General features: G+C 37.6%; 1 protein-coding gene across 1 annotated transcript in view; it reads right to left on the minus strand.

The window, feature by feature from the left end:
- The window catches only part of LOC122533413 (optomotor-blind protein-like), a 76,478-nt gene that overhangs the window by 43,496 nt on the left and 16,239 nt on the right, over nucleotides 1-16,743 (minus strand). The window contains exon 2 of the mRNA XM_043663067.1: nucleotides 6,557-6,881. Within this exon, the coding sequence (XP_043519002.1) occupies nucleotides 6,557-6,881 (325 nt within the window). The remainder of the gene's footprint in view (nucleotides 1-6,556; nucleotides 6,882-16,743) is intronic.

Genomic DNA, 16,743 nt, shown 5'->3' on the forward strand with positions numbered 1-16,743 from the left:
AAAAAAATTCCCCCCCCCCCCCCCCCGCGGACCATAACGAGTGACCGAATTCGTCGCTTTCTTTCTCTTTTTTTAAGGGATATCGTCGGTACGATATCACTGGATAGAAATGACTGAGAAGTAATAAATTATTTGTTTTGCCCGGATTATACTTAAAATATACAGAGAAACTGAGAAATTGAGCTTAATTGACTCGTTTAAACGAGGATACCTCCCCCTCGACGCGCGCCGATTTCTTCGGCTCGTTGTACTTCCGCGACCAAAAACTGTAATTAGGCGTAATTTCTTCACGTGTATCGACAGCATAGGAAACCACAGTCGATTGTCTCGGAACGGTAGCCAGACTGAACATCGAGCCATAACGCCATGGCTGCACCAAACGCCCCCCTTAATTACGCTGAATTTCATTACACGCGTTACAAGACACACCGTGCGCCGCGCGCTACGCCGATCGCGTGAACGCCCGGACAGAATCTTGGAGCGCCTCCTCCTCGGGACATAACTCCGCTATCGTGATATTAAACGCAACGGGCGAGAACACTGTGAACTTTCCGAGAAATAAGCTAAGAGAGGAGATAAGATCGCGCCATGGTTCGACAACGATGCGCGGAAACGTGGGTCCCCCGATGCCAGAAGTCTGCTGCTTTTCCGGCCGATCGCGAAATTGTTGTGTTGCAAATTTCGAAAAATTTATGTATATATGTAGTTCTCTGTTTGTTAAGATTCCGCTTAATAAATTCTATTTATTAAAAAATAATTATATTTTAAAAGCATAGTGAAAATAATTATTTTCTAAAAATATTCTATTTATTAAAAATATTCTTATTTAAAAATAATTATATTTTAAAAGCATAATAAAAATAATTATTTTCTAAAAATATTCTATTTATTAAAATTCTATTTATTAAAAATATTTTTATTTGAAAATAATTATATTTTAAAAGCAGAATAAAAATAATTATTTTCTAAAAATATTCTATTTATTAAAATTCTATTTATTAAAAATATTCTTATTTAAAAATAATTACATTTTAAAAGCATAATAGAAATAATTATTTTCTAAAAGTATTCTATTTATTAAAATTTTCTTTATTAAAAATATCTGTTTATTAAAACTATTCTAATTTTTAAAAGCATAATACAAATTTTCTAAAAATATTCTATTTATCAAAATTCCATATATTGAAATTTCATTTCAATAAATTGACATTATGTCGGATCGTACGACGCATATCTCTCGTACTCCAATGATTTAATATCTCATCCAGAGTGTAGAATATATAGTATAGTTCTTCGAGTGACAAACCAACTATCTCACAAATCTCAAAATGCACGTCGTTTTATAACACTCCAGTAACACTACCTCTGTAAAACAATCTCGCATAAATTTCTAAAACAACCATCCAACGGAAAGAGCCAACCCTCGAATCATCGCTCGTCCCCTCCTAATTTCCATCGATTTGTCCCAAAAAAAAAGAAAAAAAGAAAGAAAAAATCCATCAGCATCCATCGCCACCTGACGTTCCGAGAACTTCCTAGAGCAATCCTCGAAAGTCTTGCCCCAGTTGTTGACCGGCGTAATCAGACGGGCGGTCCGCGCTCTAAATCAATCTGCCCTCGCCTGGTAAATCAGAACGAGCGTCGACTCGAACAGAAAGAGAGAGAGAGAGAGAGAGAGAGAGAGAGAAAGAGAAAGAGAGCAAGAATGCATCGGAGAAGAACGAGAAGAGGTTCCACGTTGAACGACGCTGGACGACGATCACGGATAATTACACGCGCGGAAATTGCGGCTGGCCCAATCTGCGTCCGGTGGTCTACGTCTCAATACACGCGCGCCTCTTTCACCTCTCTCTCTCTCTCTCTCTCTCTCTTCTCAGTTCGTTCCTGACCAGCACTCTGGCCACAACCATATGCACGCATCATACGCGCAGCCTGGCGTGTAAATAAGCGCGCGAGAGAAAGAGAGAGAGAGAGACACGGTGGACCGACGTAATGCCCCGGGGTGCTGCACGTCAAAGAAAGAGAGAGAGAGAAGAAAAGCTCTCGGGCCCCTCTCTCTCTCTTTCTCTCTCTTTCTCTGGCCCCTCCGTAAGTATAGGGCTCGCTTAACGATGTTTGTTTTATACATTGGCAACCTGTTCACCGAACCTGTAATCTTTCTAAACGAGATATTACCCCGGGGGCCCCGTTCGCGAAAAACTCGTGCTGAATCCGAGCTCGCTCCGCCCGGGAACCACGAAACGGGCTATCGAAACTGGCGAAATTGGCCCACCACCATCGGCCACAAATTGCCGGGCCATTCAGCAACACCGGGGAGAGAGACTCGCGCTTTCTCTCCGGGACACCGGGACGTGAAATCGGTTGGCTTTTGGCTTGTTGGACTTTCGAGTCCTTGGAAGTTTGTTGCGAAGTAAGTGGTTGTTGATGGGGAGAGTTGATGGATGGGCTCGGCGTTTAGAGAATCCGAGGGGGGTTCCAGTTTCACCGGTGTGAAAGACTTTTGCGAGAGAGGGGGCATTTTTTTAATACGCGAGAGTTTAATTCAAAGATCAGTGAAAGACTTTTTAAATACTCCTTTCGAAGGAGTATTTAATTGTAGTGTATTTTATTTTAGTGTATATGTAGAGTATTTAATTGTAGTGTATTTTATTTTAGTGTATTATATTTCAGTGTAGTGTATTATATTCCCTTTTATTTTAGTGTATATATAGAGTATTTAATTGTAGTGTATTTTATTTTAGTGTATATATATTCCCTTTTATTTTAGTGTATATATACTATAGTGTATTTTATTTTAGCGTATATATATTCCTTCTTTTACAAAAGTCTGTTTAATACTCAGTTTAAATATATAAAAGTTCAATGATCACTGGAAGAGGACATTTTTTCAAATATATATAAATTTCCTCTTTTTGAACGTACAAGAGATTACTGAAAGAGGACATTTTTCATAAAAAATCTTTTTAATACTCCTTTAAACATATAAGAGTTTAATGATCACTGAAGGATTCTGATGTTTAGAGAACCGAAGAATCTAAATTTTTTTGACTTGTAAGTGTAAGATTTTATACTATAAGGAGAAGAAATTTATACTCGAGAGAAGCAACAAAGATTTATAGACTTTAGGTTTAGAAAATAGAGAGATCTAAGTGTCTTCGATATGAAGTTTGGCGTGAAAGATTTTTGCCACAATCTTTAGGAGAAGATTGACAAAAGATTAGAATACTGAACACATATTTTCTTCCTTCCAGTTTTAACTTCAAAGATTCACAACTGGAAATTCACTACAATAATTATTAATCAAATTAATAACAATTAGATTTAATAATGATTATGTATTAATAAACCATGATATATTAATATAATAATTATTAATAATTTGATTTAATAATAATCAGATTTCAGTCGAAAGTCACTGTCACTTGAAAGATTCACAGAGAAAGATTCTCGTGGAGAATTCGAGAAACTATTTCCACGGAAACGCGACGAATTGACGTTACAGGGGAAACTGATCGCTGAAATTATGACGTTGTTTCAATTAACAGTGCCGATATGTTCTTCCCACCTATTGTTTCAACTCGGGCATCGTGTGTACATTTTCAAACGCGGCGTTTAAAATTCAAAGGCACGTTAATTATGGAAAGTCGCGAGGCAAAAAGGAAAACTACGACCGACGTGACGGTGGGAAAGGGGGAGTAGAGGGGGTGGAGGCTGGTGAACGATAACAAACGGGGGTATAAGTCTATCGTCACAGTTCGAATCACGACGTACCCACGTACAACACACCCACCCACCCACACACACACACACACACACACACGTACGAACGTTATGCCCTTTTCCGAACTATAATAGCTCGCCTAGATATCTGTCGCCGTGTTTTCCATCGCGCTCGAAACTACCCCTTTCACCGTTTGTCTCCCCTTCGTGAAAAGTTTGCGCTTTGAAAAGGATTTCCGATCGTCGAAAGGACTGGGGAAAAGTGTGCGCCGGCCATAGAGGCTTTGAATCTTTAAAACGCGATGAAACGTGTTTGAGAAGCCGAGGTATAGCCCGACAAGCATACACCTCGATTCGCTGAGATCGAGAGGGGAGGGAGGGGGGCACTCGCTTCATTCGAAGTTTCTACTCTCTCTCTAGGCTAGACGAGGCTGTTCCATCGGTTCGTGAATTATGCGTTCGATTTCCCTTTGAACAACCGAGAGAGACAACCCCTCTCTCTCTCTCTCTCTCTTTTTTTAACTACGATGTATCCGCGGAAGCTTACAATCGATCGATGATTTGATGTTTAGAGCGAACGTGGTGTGTCTCGTGGCTCTTCTTCCGACACACGTACCACGCGGCGAATTTCACTTTCCGAGTTGGCAGGCCAGTCTATGCCGAGGAAACACGTGTATTGGAGTAAAGTTTCAAGTAAACCGCGGCCCGGTTCGTTAATTGCGACGCAATCTGCATGATTTTTCAAGTCAAGACTTTTCAATGATACGTGAATAAATCAGTGAATATAAATCAACCGTTCCCCGAGTTCTTTTCTTTCCTTTGACATTCAACTCCGTTCTTTTGTTATTCAACTGACGCAAGGGTAAAATAAACGACACGTGGTGGAACTTGGTCCGTACGTATGGTTTGCGTAATTACAATTATCATCGTCGTAGAATTCATGCCCATCGATTCGCCTTTGCCAACACAGTCCAGTTACTCTCTCCGTTCGTACGACAATAACTCACTAACGCACGGGCAAACAGTTTTTAACAGTTCAAGTTCGTCTAAACGAAACTTTAGGCACGATTTTCCCTAATTGTCTTAAGAGATCTCCCTCTCGAATTAATCGTTTCCTCGTCTTTCCGGCACCGTAGAAAGATATTCGGCGACGAAAGAGAGAGATTGGTCCTCGGGCTCGCGAATTCGCGAACGAGCCACGCCAGGAGCCGATCCACGCGATTTTCTGCGGTTTCTCGCGGGCGACTTCTCGTGTTTCGCCTGGCAGCCCGTCATTTTTCTCACGGCTCTTGCCTTACGGCGATACACCTTTCCGTCGTGAGGGCCGTCGAGGCTCGTCCCTCGAAATCGAGACTAAACGAGCGTCGGACAAGAAATCGCGGCAAGCGCATTCCTGTTGATTCGGAAGAAGGGACACCCCGGCGTAAATGCGCGCGCTGGCGTTGAAATCGAGTGGAAAGAACGACTTTCTGACAACGATCAGATTATTCGATCAATATTAAAATCTGTACATAAATATACGAACAGTTTGAGGATAAACAAGTGAATAATTCTGAACGAAGAATAAAATTTAACAGTTGAAGATTGCATCGACAGTGAATTATATTGAAATATACACGTAAATGTGCCAACAGCTTGAGAATAAACAATACAAATGAATAATTTTGAACAGAAAATAAAATTTAACAGTTGAAGATTGCATCGACAGTGAATTATATTGAAATATACATGTAAATGTGCCAACAGCTTGAGAATAAACAATACAAATGAATAATTTTGAACAGAAAATAAAATTTAACAGTTGAAGATTGCATCGACAGTGAATTATATTGAAATATACATGTAAATGTGCCAACAGCTTAAGAATAAACAATACAAATGAATAATTTTGAACAGAGAATAAAATTTAACAGTTGAAGATTGCATCGACAGTGAATTATATTGAAATATACACGTAAATGTGCCAACAGCTTGAGAATAAACAATACAAATGAATAATTTTGAACAGAAAATAAAATTTAACAGTTGAAGATTGCATCGACAGTGAATTATATTGAAATATACATGTAAATGTGCCAACAGCTCGAGAATAAGCTAAATAAAATACTAAAAGGTTAAGTAATTCGCGAATTTAAACGAATAATCATTTTCGAATTGAATTTTAAAATTTGTTCCACGATAAATGAAAAATGTGACTTGTGCTTCTCCTCTAGTAGAATTTGTAGACTTCGATTTTATGATGGACGCTGTGACGGAACGTCGATTGAAATGAAAAATATTCATTTAACGTGATTAAGACATAAAATGCAAATCCAACATTTGTTTAAAAAACTTGAACGCTGTTTTAAAAACACCTTTTCACACGGGCACGAAGGTGCAGAGACCTAACCTAGGTTGAGCCAAAGAGTCTGAAGTAGCTTAAATCCTTGCGCTGGCAACTGGTTCGCGGACCATAACGAGTGACCGAATCGTATACAATAATTTGTCGCTTTCTCTTTAAACACGCTGGTATGTAATATCACTGGATAAAAATTATTGAGAGGTAATAAATTTATCATTTGTTTTGCCTGGGTTATACTTAAAAAAAAATGTTGCAATTTGGGGCAAATATACTTAAAAGAAAATGTTGCAATTTGGGACGAAACATTCTCGACGCGCGCAAGAGGTTAAACGATCGTTAAACTCATCAAGAATCAACTCATCTGTCAATCCCAACGTTTCGACTCTCACTTCGAGTGTCTACGAAAACAACAAAACACTCCGAATATTCGACAATTTGAAGGTAAACGTGGCGCGACAATCCCCGACGAAGTGACCGAGCAAAATTGACACTTACCGGCCGCTTTTGGTGATGACCATCTCCGTGCCGAGTTTGTGGAACTTCTCCCAGAGTTCCTTGCCCTCGAGAGTCACTTTCGGATCGTCCACCACGCCGTCTTCCTCGGGATGATGAGGAGGCACGAGGGGATGGTGCGGCCCCGCGAGGGGATGATGAGGTGCCAGAGGGTGCGGCGAGGTGTGCAACATACCCGGGGGCAACGGAGGCCTGAGTGGCCTCATCGCTGGCCCACCAGGACCACCCTGGTGATGGTGGTGCAACGCAGCCGCCGCGGCCGCCAGAACCGCTGCTTCCTCGGGCGTGTGCGGCCCTAGGCCTAAACCTGAAACGACAATTTTGAATACATTTCAGTTTAAAGAAGCGCTCGAGCCAATTAATTTTTAGTCCGGAGTCAGCAGAAAAAAAGGGAAGGCTTGGTGGCTGGAGGGAAATTTATAATAAATCTTTTCTTCTTCTTCTTCTTCTATTTTTCTTTAATGTCGCATCGACAAATTTTGAAATATTTTAATACTCTTTGTATGTCATTTTGAGAAGTCAGGTTTATGTTTTATATAGTGAATCATCTCGTTTGCTGGCGTGAATTTTGAACGTCTGTCGACAAATCAAGTTGGCAAGTAGGGTGTTTTGAATTGAAATCTAAATAATTTCCGAATATCACAAAGTGACAATTAGATAAAAATGATAGTTGACAGATCGAATTGGCGCTTTTCCATACGACGTACCATGTTACAGATCTGAAATTTTTATTTACCCTAAAAAAAAAAAGAAAAGAAAAGAAAAGAAAAGGGTAATTCTCTTTGAACATTCGTGTAAATTCATATTTCATACAAATGAGTTCGGTACACTTTCTTTCAACATTCGCAGTTCATTCGCGGGAACACCAGAGGATTACGAATAAATTTTTCACCTCAACGATCCGACCATCGTCTGGTCTCGAATTTAATTCAAATGGTTGGCGTGCCACCATCTTACTCGTATCCTTAAATTATCCAGTCAAAGAGATGCTCGTTATTTCTCTTTTCGTTTCCTCTCACCGCGTATGTATCTCACATGTATCAACGTACAGACGCAGAGACGACTTCAGAGAATTAATTCCGGACGTTTCGATAATTGCTCGATAAATGAGCCGGCGGAACGGCTGAAAGTGGATTACCACCGCGCGGTATTAAAATACCGAAGGGAGGAAGCCCGAAAGTTATTTATTTTGCCGCGGCAACTGTTAAATAACTGGATTACACAATACTGGCAATGATAAACTTCATCCTCCGCGGTGGCCGCCGCCGAACCGGCAACAATACACCGCGCCGCGCTGCCTGATAATGGCGCATTTACAATTCCCTCGGCTTGTTTAATTAAAATATTATTAACGTTTAATTCCGACCGAATTAATACCGGCCGCAAATGGCAAAAATAACAGCAACGCGTATCACTTTTCCCTCTCGTGCGAGCGAGCACCGGCCGCCGACGCGGTGAATGTAAACCCGTGGAAAAATATCCGACGCGTTTATTCGCCGGTGACCTTCGTCCCCGTCATTTAAAGACCGTGAAATTGCTTTTCCATTAACGATGACCCAATTTTCACGACCGGTGAAATTTATTATGCATTTTATCAACCGAAGGAAATGAAAGGAGATAGATAATAATATTATTCTTTTGGCAATGTTCGGGGGGACTCGAGTCAGTTGAAAACGAGTTTGTTACATTTGTCGAGGAACACGGTCGAGTTGTCAAGTACGAGAATATAATTTTCGAGGCAATTAATGAGGCTTGGTAAGGTTGGTAAATTTAATTAATTTTGTCTGGAATTTTATTTCGACGTCCGATACTAACCAAGCATTTTTTTTCTTCTTAGGAAAGTTAAGTAATTCGACTAACCTCGATGTTGTAACAGATACGTTGTGAAAATACAATTATCGAAAGAAAATTAAACCTACTCGAAGAAACAATTTGCACAATTCCGTTCGAACGTGTTACATTTGAAAACAATTTACTTTCGGGCAGATCCCTCTCAAAAAAATGTTACAAAAATTGAATTCTGGATATACCACTGGATGTAAAAAAATATCGCAGAAATAGAATTTTCAAAAACATTCGTCGAACAACATTTCGCTTCGTAATATCACAAATTGAAAGCAGAATTTTTGTTAGAGAAACGAAAATTGAGGGCAGGATTTTTATTATTTTTTTTTTTTTTTTTTTTTTAGAGAAATTAACACTCGACGAGATCCCAAATTGGACTAACAATTGTTCAAACTGAACTTCCAACTTACTGTATCTGCTTTCGAAAAGAATTAAAAGAATCAAACTTGCCCAGAGACAAACGCAAATCTTTTTTTTTTTTTTTTAGAAAAATCAAGACAACCTGCAAAAGATTTTTGTTCAAAATACGTTACACTGAAAAATAATAAATTTACCTCGGCAAATCCTTTTAAATACGTTACGAAAGTCATGTACCAACGAACTGCTAGAGTCTAGAGATGAAAGAAAAAAATTTCGCAAAAATTCATCACGGAAGATTGCCGATCGCGATCGAGTCGATCGATTCGAAAGAGGGACAATTGGCTAGAACCAGAGAGATCGCTCTATTGACCCTCGGTGCGCGTCAGCTCTATTTTTAAGGCGCTGCGCACAAAACGCCGCGAGACGCGGAGCGTGTGGCTCTCGCGGTGTTTCTCTTGCCCAGGGAAGAGAAGAGAAACGGAATCTACCTTCCGGCAACTTTCGAACTTCTTGCAAACGGAGCAGCCAGAGGCGGCGAATAAAATAGGGGCGAGTGGGGGGGAAAAGAAAAAAAGAAAGTAACCAGTAGTTTGAACATGGAGGGGGGGGGGGGGTGTTGCGAACTGTCAGTCGATTCCACCCTCGCCAACTTTAAGCGGCCGTCTTTCATTCTCTATCCCTTGATCTCGTTGATTCTTGAATCTCCGAGTCGTGTCGTCGATCGTCTTTCGATTGGAGCGATTAAATCTCTCTCTCTCTCTCTCTTTTTCTCCTGCAATCTCTGCTTCTTTAATAGAGAACTGTGTTCTTCTTTTTTTTTTTTTTTCTCTCTCACAACTTTAACTGTATTTTTTTTGTAATTGTTGGACAAATTGTTATTATAAAACATTAACTTTGCCAAGCGGTGAGATTTTGAACGAACACCTTACTCGAGTTAAAATTTCGACTTTGCTACGATTCTATTGCAATCATTGAGGAGAAAATTAAACAGGCATTATTTAGTTGGAAATAAACAATTGTTGTCTATCAAATTTAACACTGTTGAAATTAATACTTCGTAATGAATTAATCAATTCTAAAATAGATTTCGGACACATAGTGGACACGAGTACCTAAATCGCTAATCGACGTTGGATAAACATTGTACAAAATAAATCTCTTATAAATGGGTCTTGATCAAAGTATCAAAATCAGTATATTATCGGATTTAAGATTAACCAGGTTCTCTTTATAACACTGGGATTAATCAATTCTCGAAATTTTGGACATATAATCATCAATAAATATTGAGTAAACATGAGGTAGGATAAATTCAAATCAAAATACATAGTTATCATCTATTATTATTAACTCTTTGCGGTTCTTTTTATCATCTCATCTCATTTATTATCTATTAATTTAACTCTACCAATTAACCCTACTCTTTTTACAATATTGGAATTAATCGATCCTCGGCTAAAATTTGGATGCGTGATCACCGATAAACAGATCACGATCAACGTTCATAATCAACTCGATCGCGATACTCGTTGAATAATAATTCTCTCGTCCTTTGGTATAATTCTGAATGTGAAATAAAAGAAAAGAATCATCGAACAAATATTGTGTAAACGCTCGGGCAAATAATACACACCTTTCCGAGAAACTTTCACGACAATTAACGTAATCAAGCAATTAGCTAACTAACTTTCGACTGCTCGTCCGCGCTATATTCTATTATGCTAATATTTGCACAAATCGGAGACGTATTTATCATTCAATAACAGTGAGTACCGGCGCGCGATCCTCGTCAATTCGTCGGCTCCCTTTCAACTAGAATTCTGAATCAATAATACACGACAGTTAAGATAAACCTGGAAGAGAAGGAGGAGGAGGAGGACCCGATCGACTTTCGAGAGAGATTCCTATTAACGGTATCGTCCCGATATCGTTCCCCCCCCCCCCACGAAACTCGCTAACTGCCTGTTCCAATTAACCGGAACTGCCGTTTAATCTTCGAATTAATAATCGCTGCCCCCTTGGCCACGCCGCTACGAAAGAAAGAGAGCAAACGAAGTTCGGCGGTAGAAGTATCGATCGATACGAATAAATCTACGTTGAAAAAACATTCGAGGACCGAACGCCGACCGCTTTTTCATGCGAACAATTTCATTATTTACAGCGGCCTATCCTTCGATCGCCAAACATGTTTCCTCCACTTCCGACCAATCACGAACTACCTGTTGCACCGGAAGAGGGGCGGAGGGGGAGGGGGGGGGGGAAATACACAACCGCCACTTTCGTTTCGCGAAAATTTCGCCCGATCACCCCCGACCCCGGTTGCGAAACTACACTTCGGTAGTAAAAAAATAAAATTAAAAAAAAAGGGGGGGGTGGGGAGGGGATTAACTACCACGCATCCTGCGCGCTTTTTTTATTTCACTTTGTTTCATTCGGCCACGGGAAAAAGCTGCACGCCCGGGCATGTACTTCGTTCACGACAACTCTGGTTTTTGAACATTTTTTTTTTTTTTTTTTTTTTTAACTGAATTGTGTTTGTATTGTATGTTATATTGTATTATACATATATATATATATATATATAATATTATATTGTATCATATTATATCGTATTTGTATGATAAAATATTATACGAGTTCCAAAACGCAAATACATATTATAAATATTTAATATTATGTATACAGATTTATATAATAATAATAAATAATAATAATAACAATAATAATACATTTATATATATATTTGTATTTTGGAGTTTATATATTTCATCATTCAAGCGCAATATCAAAAGAATGTTCAACGGAAATGTTATAAATTATAAATTAGATCATGATCTAGAGCGCAAGAATGTTCGATAAAACAATATCGATCAATCGAATGAATTTATCATCGATTCACGTTTCACACCTTCCGCCGGGCTTTGATTTTCAAACTTTTGCCTCGTCAAATTTTCACCAAATCCAAAAAAAAAAAAAAAAAAAAGAAGAAGAAGAAGGAAANTTTTTCTTTTTTTTTTTTTTTTTTTATCCGCGACTCGTGCGCGCTCGCGCTCTCGAACCGGCTGCGAATTCATAACGATGCAAATCACGATTATATTATTTATGACTAATGACGTGGCTAATAGTTAACAACGCGGACACGACTCCCGGTATTTTCTTTCCGTTCCAATCAATTACCGTGCGCGGGGCAAAAGAAAAATGCAAAAACCTGTTGCCACCGTTAATGACTCCGTGATTGCTATCGGACAAAGTTTGCGCGAGCCGATCATTAAATCAATATCGATTATCTGACTTTGTACACCGTTCCTGCCTGTGTCTCGTGTTTCTAATGTCACGCACGATATTTTCGACATCTCGTTGTCTCTTCCTTTCGTCGGTAAGTATACAACAAGTCCGAATCAGGCGAGGTGTGAGGGAAAAAAAAAAAAAAAAGAAATAAAGATTCTTTTCGGCCGAACCTTCACTCTTTGATTTTGCTTTCTTGCTCTGAGAAGAAGATAATAAGAAACCAAGAAACTTCCAGTTTGCTAAATTCCTTTAAGCGCTTGCGCTGGCAACTGATTGCGGACCATAACGAGCGACCGTGCACAATAACTCGCCGCTTTCTTTTCGAAACTCGTCGGTGTGATATCACAGGATAGAAATTATCCAGAAGTAATTATATTAATTAAATAAGAATGATATATTTAAAATATAATATAATGTATAAAATAATATATAATATTTAAAATATAATATAATGTATAAAATAATATATAATATTTAAAATATAATATAATGTATAAAATAATATATAATATTTAAAATATAATATAATGTATAAAATAATATATAATATTTAAAATATAATATAATGTATAAAATAATATATAATATTTAAAATATAATGTAATATATATAAAAAATATATTTTAAATATATACTTTGTTATACTTAAAACTGAGAAAATTTTACAATTTTGGAGCAACAAAATGACACGTCGTTCCAGCGCAAGAGGTTAAAGGCGCGAAATTTGAAATCGATTCATCTTAACAAGCTTAGAACTGAAAAAAAAACCGCTGTATAAATGGCGCAATGTGGCATTAATCGCTGCTCGAAATAACAATAGAAAAAAAGAGAGAGAGAGAGAGGGAGAAATGTGAGCGTATAATTCGAGAGGGAGAAGTTCATAACGTTCATCACGGGCGGCATTGAAAATTTTCGCGAAAATTCGCGGCGATGGCGCGGTAGTTACACGCAGAAACGTTTGCTTGTTGATTTCCTTCCGCAAGCTTTGTAACAGAGCAATTGCATCACGGTTGTTGATATTCCTCTCGGCGAGCAGCGGAAACGCGGTTGTTAATAATTTGATAATATTATTTCGGCATAAACGAAACGATCCGCGTGGCGCAATTAAACTGCATTGTTCCGTTGCGTCGAAACTACGCAGAGGCCGGCGATATATTTTCGCGAATTTTGTTTTTTTTACCTTTTTTTTTTTTTTTTTTTTTTGGGACGGGAGCAATTTTCGAAAATCCATTTCTCGCGACAGAGTTATTACCGGCCGTGCGTGTTTTTTTTTTTTTTTTTTTCACATTTTATGCGTTAACGACGACACGGTTGCCTTTCATTTTCGAGCCACTCGTTCGATCTCGCGAAAACACGAAACGATTCGAGGGATAAATTTCAAAAATTATATATCTTTACGTTGGAGAACAGTTAAGATAATTTTACAAGGTGTTTATTTGTACTTTCGAAGCAATGAACTCATTAGATTAAAGCACGGTTAACGACATAACACCAGAACGAGCGAAGTGAAAATTTTACAGACGTGAAGTATCCATTTTTAAAGATTTAAATTGATTTTTTTGTAAACTGCATACTTTATAATATATCGTATAATATATTCTTCTATTTTTGTTTTCTTTTTTTAAATTTATTATCATATTTTTCTATTTTCTAATATGTTTAATATGTATTCTTCTACTTTTTTTCCTTTTTTTAAATTTAATATCTCCGACGAAAATTGTATTCTTTAATTGTCCAGTGTTAAGCATCATGAGCACACAGCGACTCACTTAAACGTTCAAAAACTAAATATTTAAACTACGATAATTTCGTAAAAAAAGAAATCGTACGGTACTAACCTCGAGCTAATTTTAGAGCTCGGAGCTTCCATTATCAAAACGCGTTACTCAATTTATTCCAAAAATGTTTTCACATCACGTAGCGAATAGATAACCGACGACACTTTCCCTCTCGAGAATATTACAAACTGACTGAATCTACGAATTTAAATTTCAAGATTGAAGCCTCCCCTTTTGCAACGGCTCCCGAAAACTTGACGTATGATTTCCCTTCGCTATTTTATCGAACTTTGACGACGAAGATTCCAGAAATCGTAATTTTCTCGTTTCAATAGTCAAACAGTTCGATAAAAAAAAAAAAAAAAAATCGTAAAAAAACAAGTTTCGAGGGATGGTTGCAAAAAGAATTCTTCGATCTTCGAATCCGTTTTCGATCGTAAGAAAAATTTCTCCTACATGTTGCGACAACTTTTTTAGAGTATTTTCTAGAGAAGAAAAGTGTCTTCGTTGTTCCTATAATTTTTACAAAATTATCACCGTTTCGAATGTTGACGCGAGTACACGATTATCGAACAGAAAAGCTCGTTCTCCCCTCAGCGGAATTTCCAAGCGGAAGTCGAACTGCTGCCGATCGAGTTTCCAGACGCGCGATCGCGGAGGCCAGCCAGCAGCGAGGTAGAAACGATTTTCCAGGTGAATCGCGCGGAACAGGAAAAATCGAGGGGGTCAGGCCTCGACAAACGATCGCTCCATTTTTTTATCCCGAGGGAATTTCACCTGGAAGCGTGGACTACAATGACGGCCGCCATTAATTGCACCGCTTTCTATCGTCCGTTTTTATTTCTCTCTCACTCTCTCTCTCTCTTTCTCTCCGTCAAACGCGGAATACAGGGTGTCTCGATGCGAATCGAGAAAAATTTTTTCACATCCGACTGAAGATCAATTACGGAAAACCGAACGTTTGTGAGAGTGGAACGAAATGCTCGTTTTCTTAACGTGCCATTAAACACACTTATCACAAAACTGATATATCGGCAACAATTCGAAGACTCGATTCAATCACTCCACGATTGATTTAAAATATTAAGAGTATGTAAAATGTAACGTTCCGATTGATTGAAAATATTAAGAGTATGTGAAATGTATGTTTCGATTGATTTAAAATATCAAGAGTATGTAAAATGTAATGTTTCGAAAATAAAGTTGCAGTATTTCTCGATCGACAATGAAATCGGAGTTAAGTTTTGAAAACTAAGACAGATTTCTCTTCGCGCAGCACTTGCAACCGATCGAAGAAGCAAAAGAAACGCTCGGAAACTATGGTATCGCGGCGCGACGAACAGACACATTCGACGTTTAATCAACCTAATTGCAGCGGAGCAATGCCTGGTTCTTAACGACGTTCGAGATCGAGATTCGTGGAATCGAGGTTCGATCGGTATTGTACGCCGAGCCAACAATTATTGGAGAAAATAAATGAAACTGCAAACTTACAATTAGTCACAATCAGCAACATTCCATACGCTGTGCAGGTATACCTCTCACTGGCTCGCCAACTAAACGAAACGAAAACAAACTGGCCAGAGTTTATCCGAGAACAGAAGGTTAATCCATCTTATCTCTGCTTCGTACACTATGCGTCTAAACATCAGCAAACTACGAAGTCTCGCACGAAAGTTTTCGTGTCGGGGACAGAGAGCACAGTGTCCTGGCTCCCATTTACGTTAAAAACATTACGTTACAACTCTGGGAAAAGAAATCGTAAACACGGGCTCGTATTTTTCTCTTCCAAAATATTACATTTACATTTTACGAAACTATAACAGTCGAAATACATGTATTATATATTTCGAAAATTGGAAAAATTAAATAACACCTTATGCAACAAGGTGTCTATAAAGTGTTTAGATTATATTATATTATACATTTATAGATTCTTAGGTGTATTGAGAATTGTTGATATTATTATGATATTAAGAATTATTGTATCGGTTATATATTATTATTACAACAATTATATAAAATTTTAAATTACATATTAAATATTAATATTTAATTAAATTAATATTTAAATTAAATATTATATTATTATAATAATTATATGAAATTTTAAATTATATAAATATCATATTATTATTATAATAATTATATAAAATTTCAAATTATATAAATATATTGTATTATTATTATAATAATTATAATCATTATATATTATTATATTAAGAATTATTATAAAGTGTGTACAAGTACCGAGTGATTTTTAAGTATGTTGAGAACTGCATTGTAAAATTGCTCGCGCAATTGAAAAGCTTCATCATCCAACGATAAATACCGAATATTAAAATTCAGAAACTACTTTTGAGCAGAAGTGAGCATCATTCGAATTTAGATCTAACAAAAGTGAATATCCATTGAACTGAAATACTGATTACAACACGGAATATTTCTCAAAAATATTTTTACCAGTTAATCAGCACACTCATCCTGGTCGTAATAGGAAATTAACAGGCATACGTGGTAAAAATAATTTTTACAATTCCACGTGGAATGAGATAATTCAAAAGTTCCCCGAAACTGCCTTGTTTATAACTTATACGTTCGAAAATTTCGCGGGTAATAACAGGTTAAGTTTATAAGTAACAGCGTTCTTCCAGATAAAAGTAAATAATTATCTATTGGCATAATTACTATTATGTTCTCCACGTGTCAGCAACTGTCCGCCGACTCGTGACTAAACTTTTCCATGCCCCCATTTTTACAAAAATCGCAGAGCAAAAACTTCCATTCGAAGAAAGTGCAAACTATCATACGCATGAGGTATATTTTATGATTATTGCTTATGTTACTTGTATGTTACGTTTACTCTGTACTAATGTTACTTTATCATTGTATCGTCGA

This window comes from Frieseomelitta varia, unplaced genomic scaffold (assembly GCF_011392965.1).
Source record: "Frieseomelitta varia isolate USP_RPSP 00005682 unplaced genomic scaffold, Fvar_1.2 scaffold_525, whole genome shotgun sequence".
NCBI lineage: Eukaryota > Metazoa > Arthropoda > Insecta > Hymenoptera > Apidae > Frieseomelitta > Frieseomelitta varia.